This window comes from Paracoccidioides lutzii (genome assembly GCF_000150705.2).
Source record: "Paracoccidioides lutzii Pb01 unplaced genomic scaffold supercont2.8, whole genome shotgun sequence".
NCBI classification, from domain to species: domain Eukaryota; kingdom Fungi; phylum Ascomycota; class Eurotiomycetes; order Onygenales; family Ajellomycetaceae; genus Paracoccidioides; species Paracoccidioides lutzii.
This window is the reverse complement of record NW_015440954.1, coordinates 617603-630992: the sequence shown is the minus strand read 5'-3', so window position 1 is coordinate 630992 and position 13390 is coordinate 617603. Positions and strand designations below refer to the sequence as shown.

Here is a 13390-nt window from a genome sequence, read left to right as displayed (position 1 = left end):
AAAAGAGGGGAAAGAGGGGGGGGGGGGGGGGGGGGAACCCATCTGAGGTCCAGGATGATGGTGTGTTTTTCTATCTCGTCTCTTGCAGCCTTGTCCTTCTGATGATCTCAAGTGAGACGACATCTGGGCATTCGGGAAGAACCAATCCACAGATCTTGCTGAAGAAGCACAAGCATCTGCCAACGGGAGTCTATACAAACGGAGCTATCCGCACATCCAGCGAGTGGCTCTCCTAACACAGAATGATGCCAAAGCGAAGTTTCTCTAGAACATCCGTCTGATCATCCTAATCATTTTTCAAAGCAGCCACGAAATGATAAGAATAGGCTCATCGAGCACTGGGCACTCAATGAATCCAAGTGGCCTAGAAGGCCTTTAACAGTTGATACTATGGAAGACTTTCTTGCACGGCCAAAAACCCCGTCTCTGCGCCGTACAAATTTAAACATTAGTTTGAACACGCTGAGAGAACTGAGTTCACAAGAATGCCAAGAGTAGACCTTACACTGGCAAGAATTATGAGGTGTATCTTGAGACCAAAGGTAGTTACATGAAGGCATAAGGATGGTATCAATTGTTCCCTCAGCTGAGAGTGCAATTGTCCTCGGTCATGTCACATTCCCACATCTGGTTGTCAGTATGAATGAAGGTTGGGAATGCTCAATTTCTCTTGGTGAGGATCAAAAGCCACCTGCGCATACTCTCCAGCTTCCACAATCTCGACGATTTCAATTATTTCAGCCGCAGCCTGACTACGTGTTGGGTTTCCCGCGACAAGCCTTCACTGAACATCAACTCAGATGCCTTGCACCATTTGTCGGTGAAATCGGTGATACTTCTTTCTTTATGAGTACGGCGTATAGATGTACTTCCCGTTTATGACAGCTGAAGTGAAGTGCGGGAAGGTGTGGCACTTGAAATAGCAGATCGACAGAATGCACACAGCATGACTCTCTCAGTGAGGGGTGTTGTCAAGCTCTTCAGACTTGTGAAGCGTAAGATGGAGCTGCATCAACAAATCCTGGTCTTTTCAGTTTCACATGATTGCTGCTCTGTGAGAATCTTTTACGGCCATTACCCTGCGATCGAGGGAGAGAAGACTACCTTCTACCGCCATCCCATTCACAAGTTCGACTTCACGTCACTTGATGGCAGAGAGAAATGGACGTCTTACAAGTTCCTAATGGGTGTGTACAATGACTGGGCGCCTTCCCATTTTCAGAAATTAGGTTCCGTTATTGATGAGCTACCACTGCTAGATTTTGACGTGTTGCGGTAACGTAGTCAGAGGCGTTATTATTAAGCTCAGTTTCTCGGGGTTAACTGGCCTTTCCCTGGGGGTTGAAGGTGTGGATTTCCAGGGTTCGAGTTTTACATCCTTGTTGGCGGAGGAAATTCACCGGGGTTCGCGCATAATGTTACATCGGGTGCTCTAGGAAGGGCCGTGGGGGGGGGGGGGGGGGGGGAAGAGAAGATATCTGCAGAAGCATTCGACATTCCGAAGAAAAGACGTAAGTAGTTATTAACATAGCTTAGTACTTTATACGATCCTGTTCGGTCTCGTATTTCTTGGAAGCTGCCATTCTTCGATCTGGTCTTAAAGAGGCGGCAGATTTCAATCGCGACAGAATCAAACAATTTTCTGGCAACGAACACATCTCTGCATACGTTCAGGCGAATTGATGCCTTGCGGTCCCAACCAAATGTGTTTTACACTTGGCGACTTGGATTGGAGTAATATACTGGTTAGTGACAGGAGAGTCAGTGGTATCACTGATTGGGGGAGTAGTGGTTAAATATTTTCCAGCCTATTGGGAATTGGTGCAACGCTTAAACGGTCTTATAATAACTTAAAAGCCAAAGGGTATTTGGTTTCATATCCAAGCAAACCGGATGCAGTCATCTGAGGCGGGCAATGGGATGGAATGTCATAACTAGAGCAGCTACACAGGGGCGCTTGGACAGTATACAGAATGGGCATTCACACCAGAAGGTCGAAAGGCAAATCGTACTCGCGGGTGAGCTCAAGATACTTGGGCAAGACTGCGGCGACCTTTCCTCCGGTTAGTTACGCGACCTCATCGGATCATCCTTGGGTGGCTTGAGAAGTATGGTATGGGATGTTGTTAAAGGCTGTTCTTTAGGGAGATGGGGAGGTGGAACCATCCCCATACTATTGGTGAGACTTGCAGGTACAATGAAACGATTTGGGGGATGACGCTGGTTATAAAAACAAAATAGGGCAACATGAATTAGGTGTACCTCAGTTCCCCACCGTGTTTCTTTTTGTTAGTAGTTATTCATGTAAAATGAGGGCAGTAAGAAGATGCGATGGTCAAAGACCTTGCATTGTAGACTCATGTTCGCCAATTCTACTGGCGAGACAAAATACTGTGGTAAGACGCCACAATAAAAGAGCCAGAATGAAGTAACATTCAGACAACAAAGGAAGAAGAAAAAGGGTTATCCGCCAAACCCGTCCATAGAAACCTGTATTTAGCACTGTCGCGGCTTCTTCAGCCGTAGTTGATCTCCTTAAGCTCTGGAAAAAGGGACTGCTCACTTTTTCTCTCCTGAGAGGTCCTGCTGGCAAGCCTGATGTCCAACTTCTCCCTTAAGTCGCCTGAGCTGATCTAGAGCAACATTAGCAAGATGACCCTCCGACCGCCAAATGGGCGCCTACAAAAGAAACTCAAGGCGCCTATCCCCAGCCTCGCGGTGTAGGAGGATAGGATATCAGAGCCGCCTGGCTTAAGGATGGGCGCGAAAGAGTCGCCGACTGGTGGCATGGGATCCCAGGAGACTTTATCTGCTTTAGCCACTGAGAAATAACTATTCCGTTGAGACCTTGAAATTAGATCAGAGTGACTACTTGCATTTCAACTGAGAGGTCAGTGGCAATCCACTCATCAACAAGAATTGAGTATCTTATATGATAAAACACAAAAAAGAGTAAAAATTCTAGAGATCTTCTGTATGAAAAGTAGAAATTGTCTTCAATTCTTTTAAGCTCATAGAATAATCACTGTTTTGAATGGCCTTGTTTAATCTGAAAATGTAAGGCTATGCAAATCAAAATAAGCTATCTCTGCATGGAAAAACTATTGCTTTCTTTAACTGAAGCACAGGATAATGTTCTATGCAGTTTTTTCTATATATATAAAAATCGCGAGGCTTCTTCAAAAATAAAAGTATTCAGGCCATAACCTGCGGGCTGGTCAATCTCATAAACCTGAAGAGAGGAGCTCATCGAATTCGCTATGTCACGTGCGGCGGGGCGCCCGCTGAGCAACGGGCGGCCCCTCGGCTCCCTCGGGAAACCATCAAAGGTTTAGAGGGATGGACAACGAGATGAACGTAGGACGATGGCCTCCTTCAGCGTATCCCGGCTTGCCATTCCAGCAGTCTCAGCACTCATTGTGTTTCTCGCCTATTCGTCTCAATATCTATTTCTATACACTGAGCCAGCTCCGAGCAAGAACCAGTTGATTAAACTCAACCTGCTGGTTGCCTGTCTCTGGACCTGTTATTATCGGGCCTGTGCAACGGATCCAGGGCGAGTGCCTGATGGATGGCAGCCGCCCGTTAAAAATTATGCCTCCGAATCAGGTGGTCCCCAATATTCATCCAATCGTCAACGGTGGTGTCGAAGATGTAATGCTTTCAAACCTCCTCGGGCTCATCACTGCAAGACTTGCCGACGGTTAGGAATTTTGTCCAGTGATGTCTTCGCCAATCCCGATCAATCAACATTATCGAAGCTAACCGTTACGTGGAAAGATGCATACCAAAAATGGACCACCACTGTCCATGGACAGGAAACTGCGTTTCTCATTTTACTCTCCCCCATTTTATTCGGTTTCTGTTCTATGCGGTTGCTTCTATGACCTACCTTGAATGCCTCCTCTACCCACGAGTTGCTGTCGTTTGGCGGAACCGGCATATGCCAAGTGTGAGTGCTCATTTTAAATGGACAATGTGCCCCCAAGTGTCCAAAGTCGCGTCTTGACACTCCACTGAATCACTCCTGTAAAGTATCACGGGCCGAGCCTCCCACAGCTATTCCACCTTTTCCTGCTTGTCGTGCTGAATTCTGTGGTACTCTTTGCGCTCATAATCCTCCTGGTCCGAACTCTCTGGTGCCTGGGCGGAAACACGACAACAATCGAAGTGTGGGAGATTGAAAGGCATAAGACGCTTCTTCGGCGAGCCCGTGTGTTTGGGGGGTATCTCGACGGCCCTGACGGTATCAGGGTGCGGATCCAGAAGCAGGAATTCCCCTATGATATTGGGATTTGGGAAAATATAAAGTCGGGAATGGGAGGAAGCGCCAACGTCAATTCATTCTCTTATCATTATACAAAATCACCTACCTACCTGCATACTGTTGCTAACCCAAATACACGCGTAGGTCATAAGTTGGTTTTGGCCCTTTGCTTCAAATCCACGTCGAGGTTCAGGGTTGGAATTTGAAGTTAATGGATTTGAAGGTGCGTAAAACCTTGAATTAGCCTTCAGCGGTCCTAGGATGTTGTTTTTGTCCCATATAAAATGTCATCAATTTAACCAATACATCTAGAAAGTACATTGTCATGGCCTCCCCCTGATCCAGATCGAATGTATAAGCCGAAGGCTCAAAACAACTTTGAAAATGGGTTTACCTATGAACAACCGTATCTTTCGCAAAATGAAGAGATTGATGCTTTCAAGCGTCGCCAAACGGAAGATGCCAGACGCCGCCAGATTGGGTCGGCGATTCAGCGTCGAAGGCCCTTTCACCAACGATATATCCAAAACGTGGAGATATGGGATTCTCCCGACTTGAGTGGATCGGAAGGTGGGGCCGACTCCGATAGTTGTGAAGAGGCGTGGAGAGACTCGGAAGGGAACAGGCTTCGGGATTTTGGGATTGACGAGGAAGTTGAATTTTATGACGAAGATGATATCCCACTTGCTGCGCTTCTTCGGTTAAAGAAACACAGAGCAGAGGCTTAAACATGTTGATCTACTAAACATGTGCCCAACTGCTCAATTAGGAGAAATGGTGCCAACATTTTCCAAATGATAAGCTTCGATCTAGCCCTGCAAATCCCGGAAAGCCCCAGACCCCAACCAGGACTGTTACCTAGGCTATGAGCAGGCGGTATATCTTGGCAAATTCTCCACTTGGCACGGACCTACAGTCGTTCATTTTAACTCTGTCAAGGCCCTCAAAAGTGGTTTTTCTAGAGTTCACTTTGGGAGCATACTGTTATCGATCGGTTCGAACATAAGATCAGGCGCATACGTCCTACTTCACAAGCAATCTGGTTACAAGAGACGCATGCATACTCTACATACTAACGGCGTGCAATAACCAATTGGGCGTATGCACTTCTCTCCCGCTCAACCGATCGGTGAAACCTTTCGAATGAACCATCTTGTTACTGGGTACGAAGAGGAGGTCCGAGCTTGAGCCTTGCGACAAGTTGAGAAGTGCTTCCAATCTTTGAATTAATAATAATAATGATGATGATGATGACCTGGACTTAGAAGAAACTTTGAGGAAACAGGGTTGGCACAGTTGAAGGAACAGTTCATCCAACTGCGAGAGCAGGGAATCACTTCAAGTTTTGGGAGGGGGGAAATTCAGCTGAGCTTTCTTAGGCATGCATCCCGCGCTTGAGAGACTTGTCTAATCTGCGCCTAACCCCGCATTTTCGAATCTATCCGGCGATGATTAGCGATTTGAGGGAGTGCAGCAGACTCTTCTCGTTTTAACTTCAGTCACCGCCACATTTCGGGTGATGCACCTAGGTGGTGCCCATGCTCAGCAAATTTGTGCACAATCCTGTTCGCACTACCAAATGTATGAGCCCAAAATGTACGTACGGGAGGGGAAAATAAACAATATTTGAGAGGGAAGGGATGCGGAGTCTCTAATTAAAGTCTCATGCATTCTCCTGGGTTTCTTTATTTTCATTATATTCATTCTTCTTCATTCCCAAATTTTAGGAGATCTTTCTATCACTCGATAGAGGAAGAATGCTTTTTAGAGCAAATACAACTTTATAAATAATGATGTCTTAACTTGCTTCATGGTGAATCACTTTGATATCCCAAAATATAAGGTACTTGGTATATTGAAATTCATCAACTGTATAGTTTGTCCATTCAAACACTCTTATTATTATTTTTACTAGCATTGTCTTTTTGTTGTTAATTTGTTGGAAATAGCTGGTTCATTGAGGTTTCAGCTGATGATTTCATACTGCACTCAACAAATGAAATATCTTGTTAACATTTAAATTGATATCAAACCATATACTCCCGACAGGAATTATAAATTCAAAAACTTGTCTACCCCTCTCCCCTGGATTTTCCTGAATCTTATAGGCATCACGGGTTTGGTACACACGTAATGTACATACTCTGTCCGTTCCATGGCATTTATTAAAGTGAACTACAGTATACCTCTTGAGAGAAGATGATGGCTCTCTTCGTTTAGCCTGAAGCCGTTTCATGCCTCAGGGAAATAACAGAGATTCGAGTCCTCTAAAGGATTTTAAAACATCTTCTCAACGTCTGGACGACAATTGATATAAACGTCATCGAAACAACAATTCGCTATGACTCCAGGTAAACTACCGTATGCAAATTGTCCAAAAAATAATATATACAACATTTTTTAATCTTTGACAAATTCGTCCGCAGCCCTTCCTTAACTATCTTAAGCGCTCATTGGGCTCAATTCCATGAGCGTTTGGTTAATCATTATTGCCAGAAGGATCAAAACAAGGGGCTGGCGCATTCGTTGACAGGCAAGCGAGATGCAAGTGTAGAGAAAAATAGCGGTGCCTGTCTCTCGCCTCCAAATACCCTACTAGATGGGCATTTTCGAAACCAATGACTGACGAAATGTGAGATTTGAGAGCGTTACGAACGAACTCATTGATGAGCGGAGTAACCAAACAACTAGAAGGAGGAATAAAGATTGCAAAGAAAGCAAAGCCCTGGCCCAAGGTCACATATATATTCGGGTAGATTTCTTTTTCTTTTTCTTTTCTTTTTTTTTTTTTTTTTACCTTAACTGTCTATCTATGTTTTTGAATAGGAAAATATCTAAGCAATTCAGATGTGTTTTTTTCCCTTTGCATCGATGAGGAAAGGGGTTCGGGATTTGGGTGTTAGTGCAGCTGATTATATCTTCAGCACAAACTCTGCTCCTCCTTTTTAAATTGGGACCGGAATGAAAATATGATTCATATGATTGAAGCATTTCCAGTGTGAACATACACGATCTACCTTTATGAGGTCACTGTACGGAGTAGTCACCTTCGAAAGTTGCTGTACTGCATCAGAGCAAGTGGGAACTTGGAACTTCAGCTTGGCAAACAAGTAGTTACGGACCTGAAGGCCGAAACCCATTAAAATTTTTGATATTAATATTCAGCAAGGGGCAGTCAGTCAAATCCACATTAACCCCCACGCTATAAAAATTCAAGTCGTCAACGTCGACCAACAAGCAGGGTGAAATTAGTTAGGCAACGCCAGGTTAAGCACAAGAAACCCGCCGCGGAAAGGATGTCCAGGACTAAGTCGCTCTTCTGTCCTGGGCACCTCGGGAATTTTTGCGTCTTATCTAATGTGGAATCAGACAGAGTCAGAAGGCACAAAGAGAGAGAGAGAGAGAGAGAGAGATGGCGAATACCAATGGATTATTCCCACCATGAAGCCCATATTTTCAAGGATTTCCTATGATACTGATGTCTCCCAGCCTCCAGCTGTCGTCGTTATTTGCAAAGATCCAGGTCCCTCATCACTCTAGTAGTCGTCAAATTATGTGCGAGAGGGATGATGGGTTCTGGGATAAAAGTCAGAGTTCCCAGCGTTCATGGGAAGAGACACCATGTTCGTCCCTGGAAGGCCGCATCGCATGTATGAGCCCTGTTCTATCTCAACCTATGAAGGCAAGTCCAGCAAGGCTATAAGGGCCCCGTAACGCAATTGGCGCAACTCAGGACTACTCTAATCAATGTTGAGAGCATGACCATTTTTACCTCCCTGCTGCTGCGCCACAACATTAGTTAAAAGCAGACCTTGTTGATGGATTTAGAATCGCAATCAGTTCCCCCCCCCCCACCCTAAACTTGACGAGACGTTGGGGTCAAAAATTTGGACCTAGCCAGCAAAGTGACGCTTTTCTCTCCTCCTTTCGCTCTACCTGACGTTAAGATCAGCAGACATTCTTTCTACGCATGGCCAAGCGAGCGCAGGGTGTGGCATACAGGATACAGACGAAACCAGGATTCTCGTATTGACTGCTGGATCTTCCCAAAAGAGGTCGGAGTAATCTGTCATAGGATACCGAGTCTCGGTTAACCTTTCAGAGACGTGACACATGTGGCAATCGGAATTGCCTTAGAAGCATGCAAACCCATGCGGGCGGTCATTTTACCAAAACAAGAAACATAATGGACTTCCAAGCTTTGCTTATTTCGCAGATGAAAGCCATATGCGATCAGCTGTATCAGCTTAATGTCACTTATATGATACTCGAGGCAAAACCGGACGCTTGCTGAAAGAAGGGAAATGCACACATTGCATTCACACCCGGAATACTGATATATTGCGTGTGTATGTACGGGATGCTGTATACACGAAGAAGTAGCAAGCTGGACTAGTGATTCAGGTCGTTCAGTCACCTCCTTTATCTCTGCCCTAACTAATTGCTGCTTATATACTGACGTTCTGGCGTCAATTGTTCCAGACAATCATTCGTGGATGAAGCAAACCAAACGTATACTGCTCGACTCCCAAGTTGGCCAAGGACATAATTAGTTAACTATGTACCGAGTAGGTTTGTTAGTTAGTTAACTAACATCTAACTAGTTAACTAACCTGGGGTAACTAACTAATTAGTTATGTGGGCCTTGACGTCTGTAATATGGGGTAAAAATTTGGGGGTCTCCACGGGGGCCTGAAATGTTCAAAGGCCATACCAGTGGTCCTTTGGATCAATCATCCATGGTCTTCGATCGCAGCATTCCAGCCCAACGCCAGACGTTAGACTGAGTTAGCTGCAAGGGAGTTACTGAGAAACCAGGTGGAAACGCCTGGCGTGGAGACACCAACTGGGGACCCATAGCGAGGGACTGTCATACAGCCGTCCTAACAGCTAATTAACTACTCCCAACCCCAACCCCAACCCCAACTCCTACACCCCACCACGTTGTATGCAGCCGCGCCAAATATTCTCGGCAGAGTCCGATCACCCTGGTTGTCACAAGCCAGCGCAATTGTCTAGTTACTCCCCCACGCCTCCAAGTTCAACGCTCATACCGTATGCCGCCAAAAGGTTGGTCCTGCTTTGACGAGCCAGTCCGCGACCGCAAGCAGCCACGCCACTTCAACGCCGCTGCCACGGGAAAATAAGCTCCATGAACTCTCAAGAATCATTGTCCAATGTGAAGACACAGGATTTTCATAACTAGTTATCCCAATTCAAGTAGATCATCTTGCGTCGCGCGGATTCTCTTCCCTCAATGGCTGGTTTCTCAACACCCCCATGAACAGTAACAGACAGACCGATATCTCCCTCTGTATGAATCGCGGCTGGGCTGACGGTATTTCTTGATTTATCCTCATCGTCAATGATGCGGGCATTCCTCCCAATAATGTCATTGAACCCAGCACAGCCGGACATAAGTAGGATGCAACAGCGTCCGCTAGATCGGCAAAATTGGACAACTTCGCCAGCGCCATCTCAATCGTCTCCAAGACCTATGGAAGCAGAATTATTTTACCGAGAATCCCCTGGAATGAAGAATGCCATTTTCTTCAGTTGATGAGTGGAAACCCGACTGTGTCGTATCTCATTAGTTGGTGTGCGATGAGGTCTCCTGTCCCACTCTTACTTAAGAAGAGTATATTCCCCAGAATTGATTTTTATTTTATATATATATATATATATATTTAAATCATTATTTCCCTCCTTTCTATTCTAACTATTTATTTGTCACTTTTAGCTATTATTTTGGCAATTGAATGTTTTGTTACAACATATCTTGAGGATATCACCAAAGTTATACCATACCCTCCACCCTCAACGCCATACTTCTTTTCGGGCTGTTCGAGTTTCAACCTCTTCGAAACCTGTCTGTGTTTTGTGTTTCTGTAGGAAAGGGACATTTTTACCTGCAGTGCTCTGTTCAATTATCCCTTTCAGCGTTCTGCGACCTTCACAACATCTTGCATCCCTTCTCAACCAAAATCACAGCATACTTCCGGCGATTTCAAACCACATGCCCCTTCATAACAACGCCCCTTCCCCCGTCCCCAGCTATGACTGGGCAGGCCAATCTGCAGGGCGTCAAGGTGCATCGAACGGCATTCACTCGAAGCCAGCGTACAGTGACAGTTTTTCAAGCTCGTCCGTTGACATAAACTATGATCGCAGACCGCGACCATTGAAACCCGGAATCTATGTTCCAACAGTAGCTTTCTTCAAGGAAGTATCCGAAGACCTAGACACAGATACCATTGCCAGTCATGCAGTCCGCATGGCCAGGGCCGGTGTTGCGGGGTTAGCAACTCAAGGCTCTAACGGTGAAGCAGTCCATTTGTCACACCAGGAGCGACATTTGGTAACGAAAACAACACGTGAAGCACTCAATGAGGCAGGATTTCCTCACATTCCTATAATAGTGGGGTGTGGCGCGCAATCTACTCGAGAAACTATCATATTATGCGAAGAGGCTGCAGCATCGGGGGGTGACTATGTCCTGGTTCTTCCGCCTGCATATTACAAGAGTCTTTACAAACCCCAGTCCGCGATCGACTTCTTTTCGGATGTAGCGACTGCGTCTCCAATTCCAGTCCTGATTTACAACTTTCCTGGCGCCGCCGCTGGTATAGACATCGACTCTGATGTGATCATAGAGCTGGCAAAGCACCCAAATATCGTTGGTTGTAAGCTCACGTGTGGCAACACAGGGAAGCTGAATCGAATCGCGGCAGCAGCTAAAGCTAGCAACCCGTTGGAAGAAGGCTCGGGATTTATGTGCATGGGCGGTTCCGCAGACTTCACAATGCAGGCCCTCATTGGCGGCGGATCTGGGGTAATCTGCGGGTTGGCAAACATTGCCCCCAAAGCATGCGTGAAGATCATCGAGCTCTACAAGGCCGGGAAGTTTGTTGAAGCGCAGAATCTACAGGCAGTAGTGGCTCGTGGGGATTGGGCAGCGATTCAGGGGGGAGTCGTTGGGACTAAGAGTGGCCTGCTGTCTCACTTTGGATACGGCGGATACGGGCGCAAACCGCTTCCAAGACCAACAAAGCCCGAGATCAACAAGTACGCTGAAGGTTTCGAGGAGTTGGTGGCTGTTGAAAATGTTCTGTGAGGACGAAGCCAGAAACGTGTGGCGAAGTTCCGGAAAGATATAATGAATGGTTTCTAAAATACATATCAAGAGAAAGAAGACAATCATAAAATATCCTTTGGGGTCTTACCACAATTTCTTTTATATCTCGCGCTACTCCCTGTTGCACTCACATAGTTCAAGGATTTTAGCTACATGCTTTGTTGCCTCATCATCCATTTTCAAACATACAATTTATTTACTATAGCCTACATCCTTCTTATTTCAATCGCATGTCCTTTACTTATTCATACCTTGGGAACACAAAAAGCAGAGCATCTATCAGAAATGAAACAAACCAGTTGACAGTGCATCTGGTAACATTGTCTCCCTCTTAATTCTCCCAGCAATCTTGTCCCATCCGCTCTTCATCAGCTCAATCCTCCTTAGCCTCCTCCCCTGATTTTTAGTTTTCAGTTCCCCATCAGGTTTCCTTGGCCTGCCCACCCATACAGAACCTTATCCATACACACAAAAACGTTCTAACACCCCTTTTGTCGTGGTTGGTTCTCTCCACAGGAATTTGTACTGAATGGCATCCGCGTGAAGTCGTACTCCAATCCGGAGTATTCCTCCCTATTCTCATGGTCTGATGCTCTGGGAGAGGAAAAGAAGAGAACTCCTCAGTGACCAGGCCAGAAACAAACTAAATATACAGCGCTAAGACCTAGTTATTGGGTTTACATTTATTTCATGATAAGAAATTGGTCAGAGGTGTAAAAAATTAGTTAGTCAGTTAGTTAACTGACTGACTAGTTATGGAGCAGTTAGGTTGGTTATCAGCTCCAAGAACATCTCATCATCACCCTGTCTTGATCATTCATAGCTGCCTTCAATGCCGCAGTTAACCGGCTGCCATCCAATTTCTAGAAAGCAGCTTGCTCCAGCTTTATCGACCCTTGCTCATATAGTTATTCTACGAGGTTGCTTTCCTCTGGGGCTTTAACCGAACTTGTTCTGACGATTAGTTGAGCTGGGGTCGTAACTAACCCGCTAGAATGTCACGCACGCCCTTTGATTTCCCGGCGGGTGAACTCTGCAACTACCGTGTGAAGGGCATCAACTTGCCCTAATCTAGACTGGGAACCTCCGATTATCGCAAGTTGCCTAGGCCCACGGGTATAAAAAGCACCCTTCGGCCCATAAAATCATGGGTTAAGCAACAAATAGGGATCTTCTACGGGGGACCTGTGATCCATTCCTTGTTCCCTCCTATTTCTCGGTTCTTCAGCCCTACCGAGGGAGACTCCCCAGCTGTGTATTGTTTCTCCGGTCTGAAAGTAGACACTAGAAGCTAATATCTTTCGGCAGGCCTTCCTCTTCCTAGCGAGAGCAATTCCTCCATTTTGGAATTGACAGCTCGGGCACAAACACAATTGCCTGACCCGTGTATGCCCTCAATACCGGAGACACTTCGTTTTCAGCGGACTGGTGCGGACAGGAACTAGACCCCTACAAAAAAGTCTAGAAAGATTATTTCAGTGAAGTTCCAATCTCAAAAGAAGCTCTACCGGAGTTAGAGTAGACAAAGCAGCAGAAGAGAATCGAAACTTCGTAACCAAAAAAAAAAAAAAAGAAAAAAAAAAGAAAAGAAAAGAAAAGAAAAAGAAAAAGAAAAAAGAAAAAAGAAAAAAAATGGGCGACGCTCCACCGCAAGAACACCTCCTCGTGATTCTCCCATTCCCCGAACCTATCGCACTGATTGAAGAGATTCGGAACAGCTTTCCCCATGTTCGGGTTGCTTTTTTCCGGCAGAAACGTGAAGATCAGGTCCATGGGAAAGTCCCAGCAGGTAGGTTCAGACGCAGAACCCCCTTCTGTTCCTGACGTGTAGCTTTTGCTTCAATCTATTCTTTGTTCGTCAGGCTACAGATGGAAACATGTATGCAGATATGTACAGTTCACGTTCTGTACATGTATATATATGTCATATTATATGCCTGATAGCCTAATTCTATCCCAGCAGACGCATGACGACCACCCACACCCCA

General features: G+C 45.6%; 5 protein-coding genes across 5 annotated transcripts in view; 4 read left to right on the top strand and 1 right to left on the bottom strand.

The window, feature by feature from the left end:
* Nucleotides 1–564: 564 nt before the first annotated feature.
* On the top strand, nt 565–1279 carry PAAG_03149 (hypothetical protein; the record flags this gene model as incomplete). The annotated part of the gene is made up of 2 exons (XM_015844865.1): nt 565–850; nt 906–1279. 2 exons carry the CDS (start codon nt 565–567, stop codon nt 1277–1279), a joined length of 660 nt encoding a protein of 219 aa, XP_015702071.1.
* Nucleotides 1280–3365: 2086 nt separating this feature from the next.
* Nucleotides 3366–4995, top strand: PAAG_03147 (palmitoyltransferase pfa4; the record flags this gene model as incomplete). The annotated part of the gene is made up of 5 exons (XM_015844864.1): nt 3366–3703; nt 3781–3952; nt 4036–4335; nt 4412–4490; nt 4580–4995. The coding sequence occupies 5 exons, from the start codon at nt 3366–3368 to the stop codon at nt 4993–4995; spliced, it is 1305 nt and encodes a 434-aa protein (XP_015702070.1).
* Nucleotides 4996–9469: 4474 nt separating this feature from the next.
* PAAG_03144 (hypothetical protein) lies at nt 9470–9685 on the bottom strand (the record flags this gene model as incomplete). The annotated part of the gene is made up of 1 exon (XM_002794552.2): nt 9470–9685. The coding sequence occupies one exon, from the start codon at nt 9683–9685 to the stop codon at nt 9470–9472; it is 216 nt and encodes a 71-aa protein (XP_002794598.2).
* Nucleotides 9686–10283: 598 nt separating this feature from the next.
* PAAG_03143 (dihydrodipicolinate synthase) lies at nt 10284–11381 on the top strand (the record flags this gene model as incomplete). Its single annotated transcript, XM_002794553.2, has 1 exon — nt 10284–11381. One exon carries the CDS (start codon nt 10284–10286, stop codon nt 11379–11381), a length of 1098 nt encoding a protein of 365 aa, XP_002794599.1.
* Nucleotides 11382–13034: 1653 nt separating this feature from the next.
* Nucleotides 13035–13390, top strand: part of PAAG_11707 (hypothetical protein) — a gene marked incomplete at both ends in the record, with an annotated part of 1647 nt that continues 1291 nt past the window's right edge. Inside the window, one exon of the mRNA XM_015847303.1 lies at nt 13035–13191. Within this exon, the coding sequence (XP_015703092.1) occupies nt 13035–13191 (157 nt within the window). The remainder of the gene's footprint in view (nt 13192–13390) is intronic.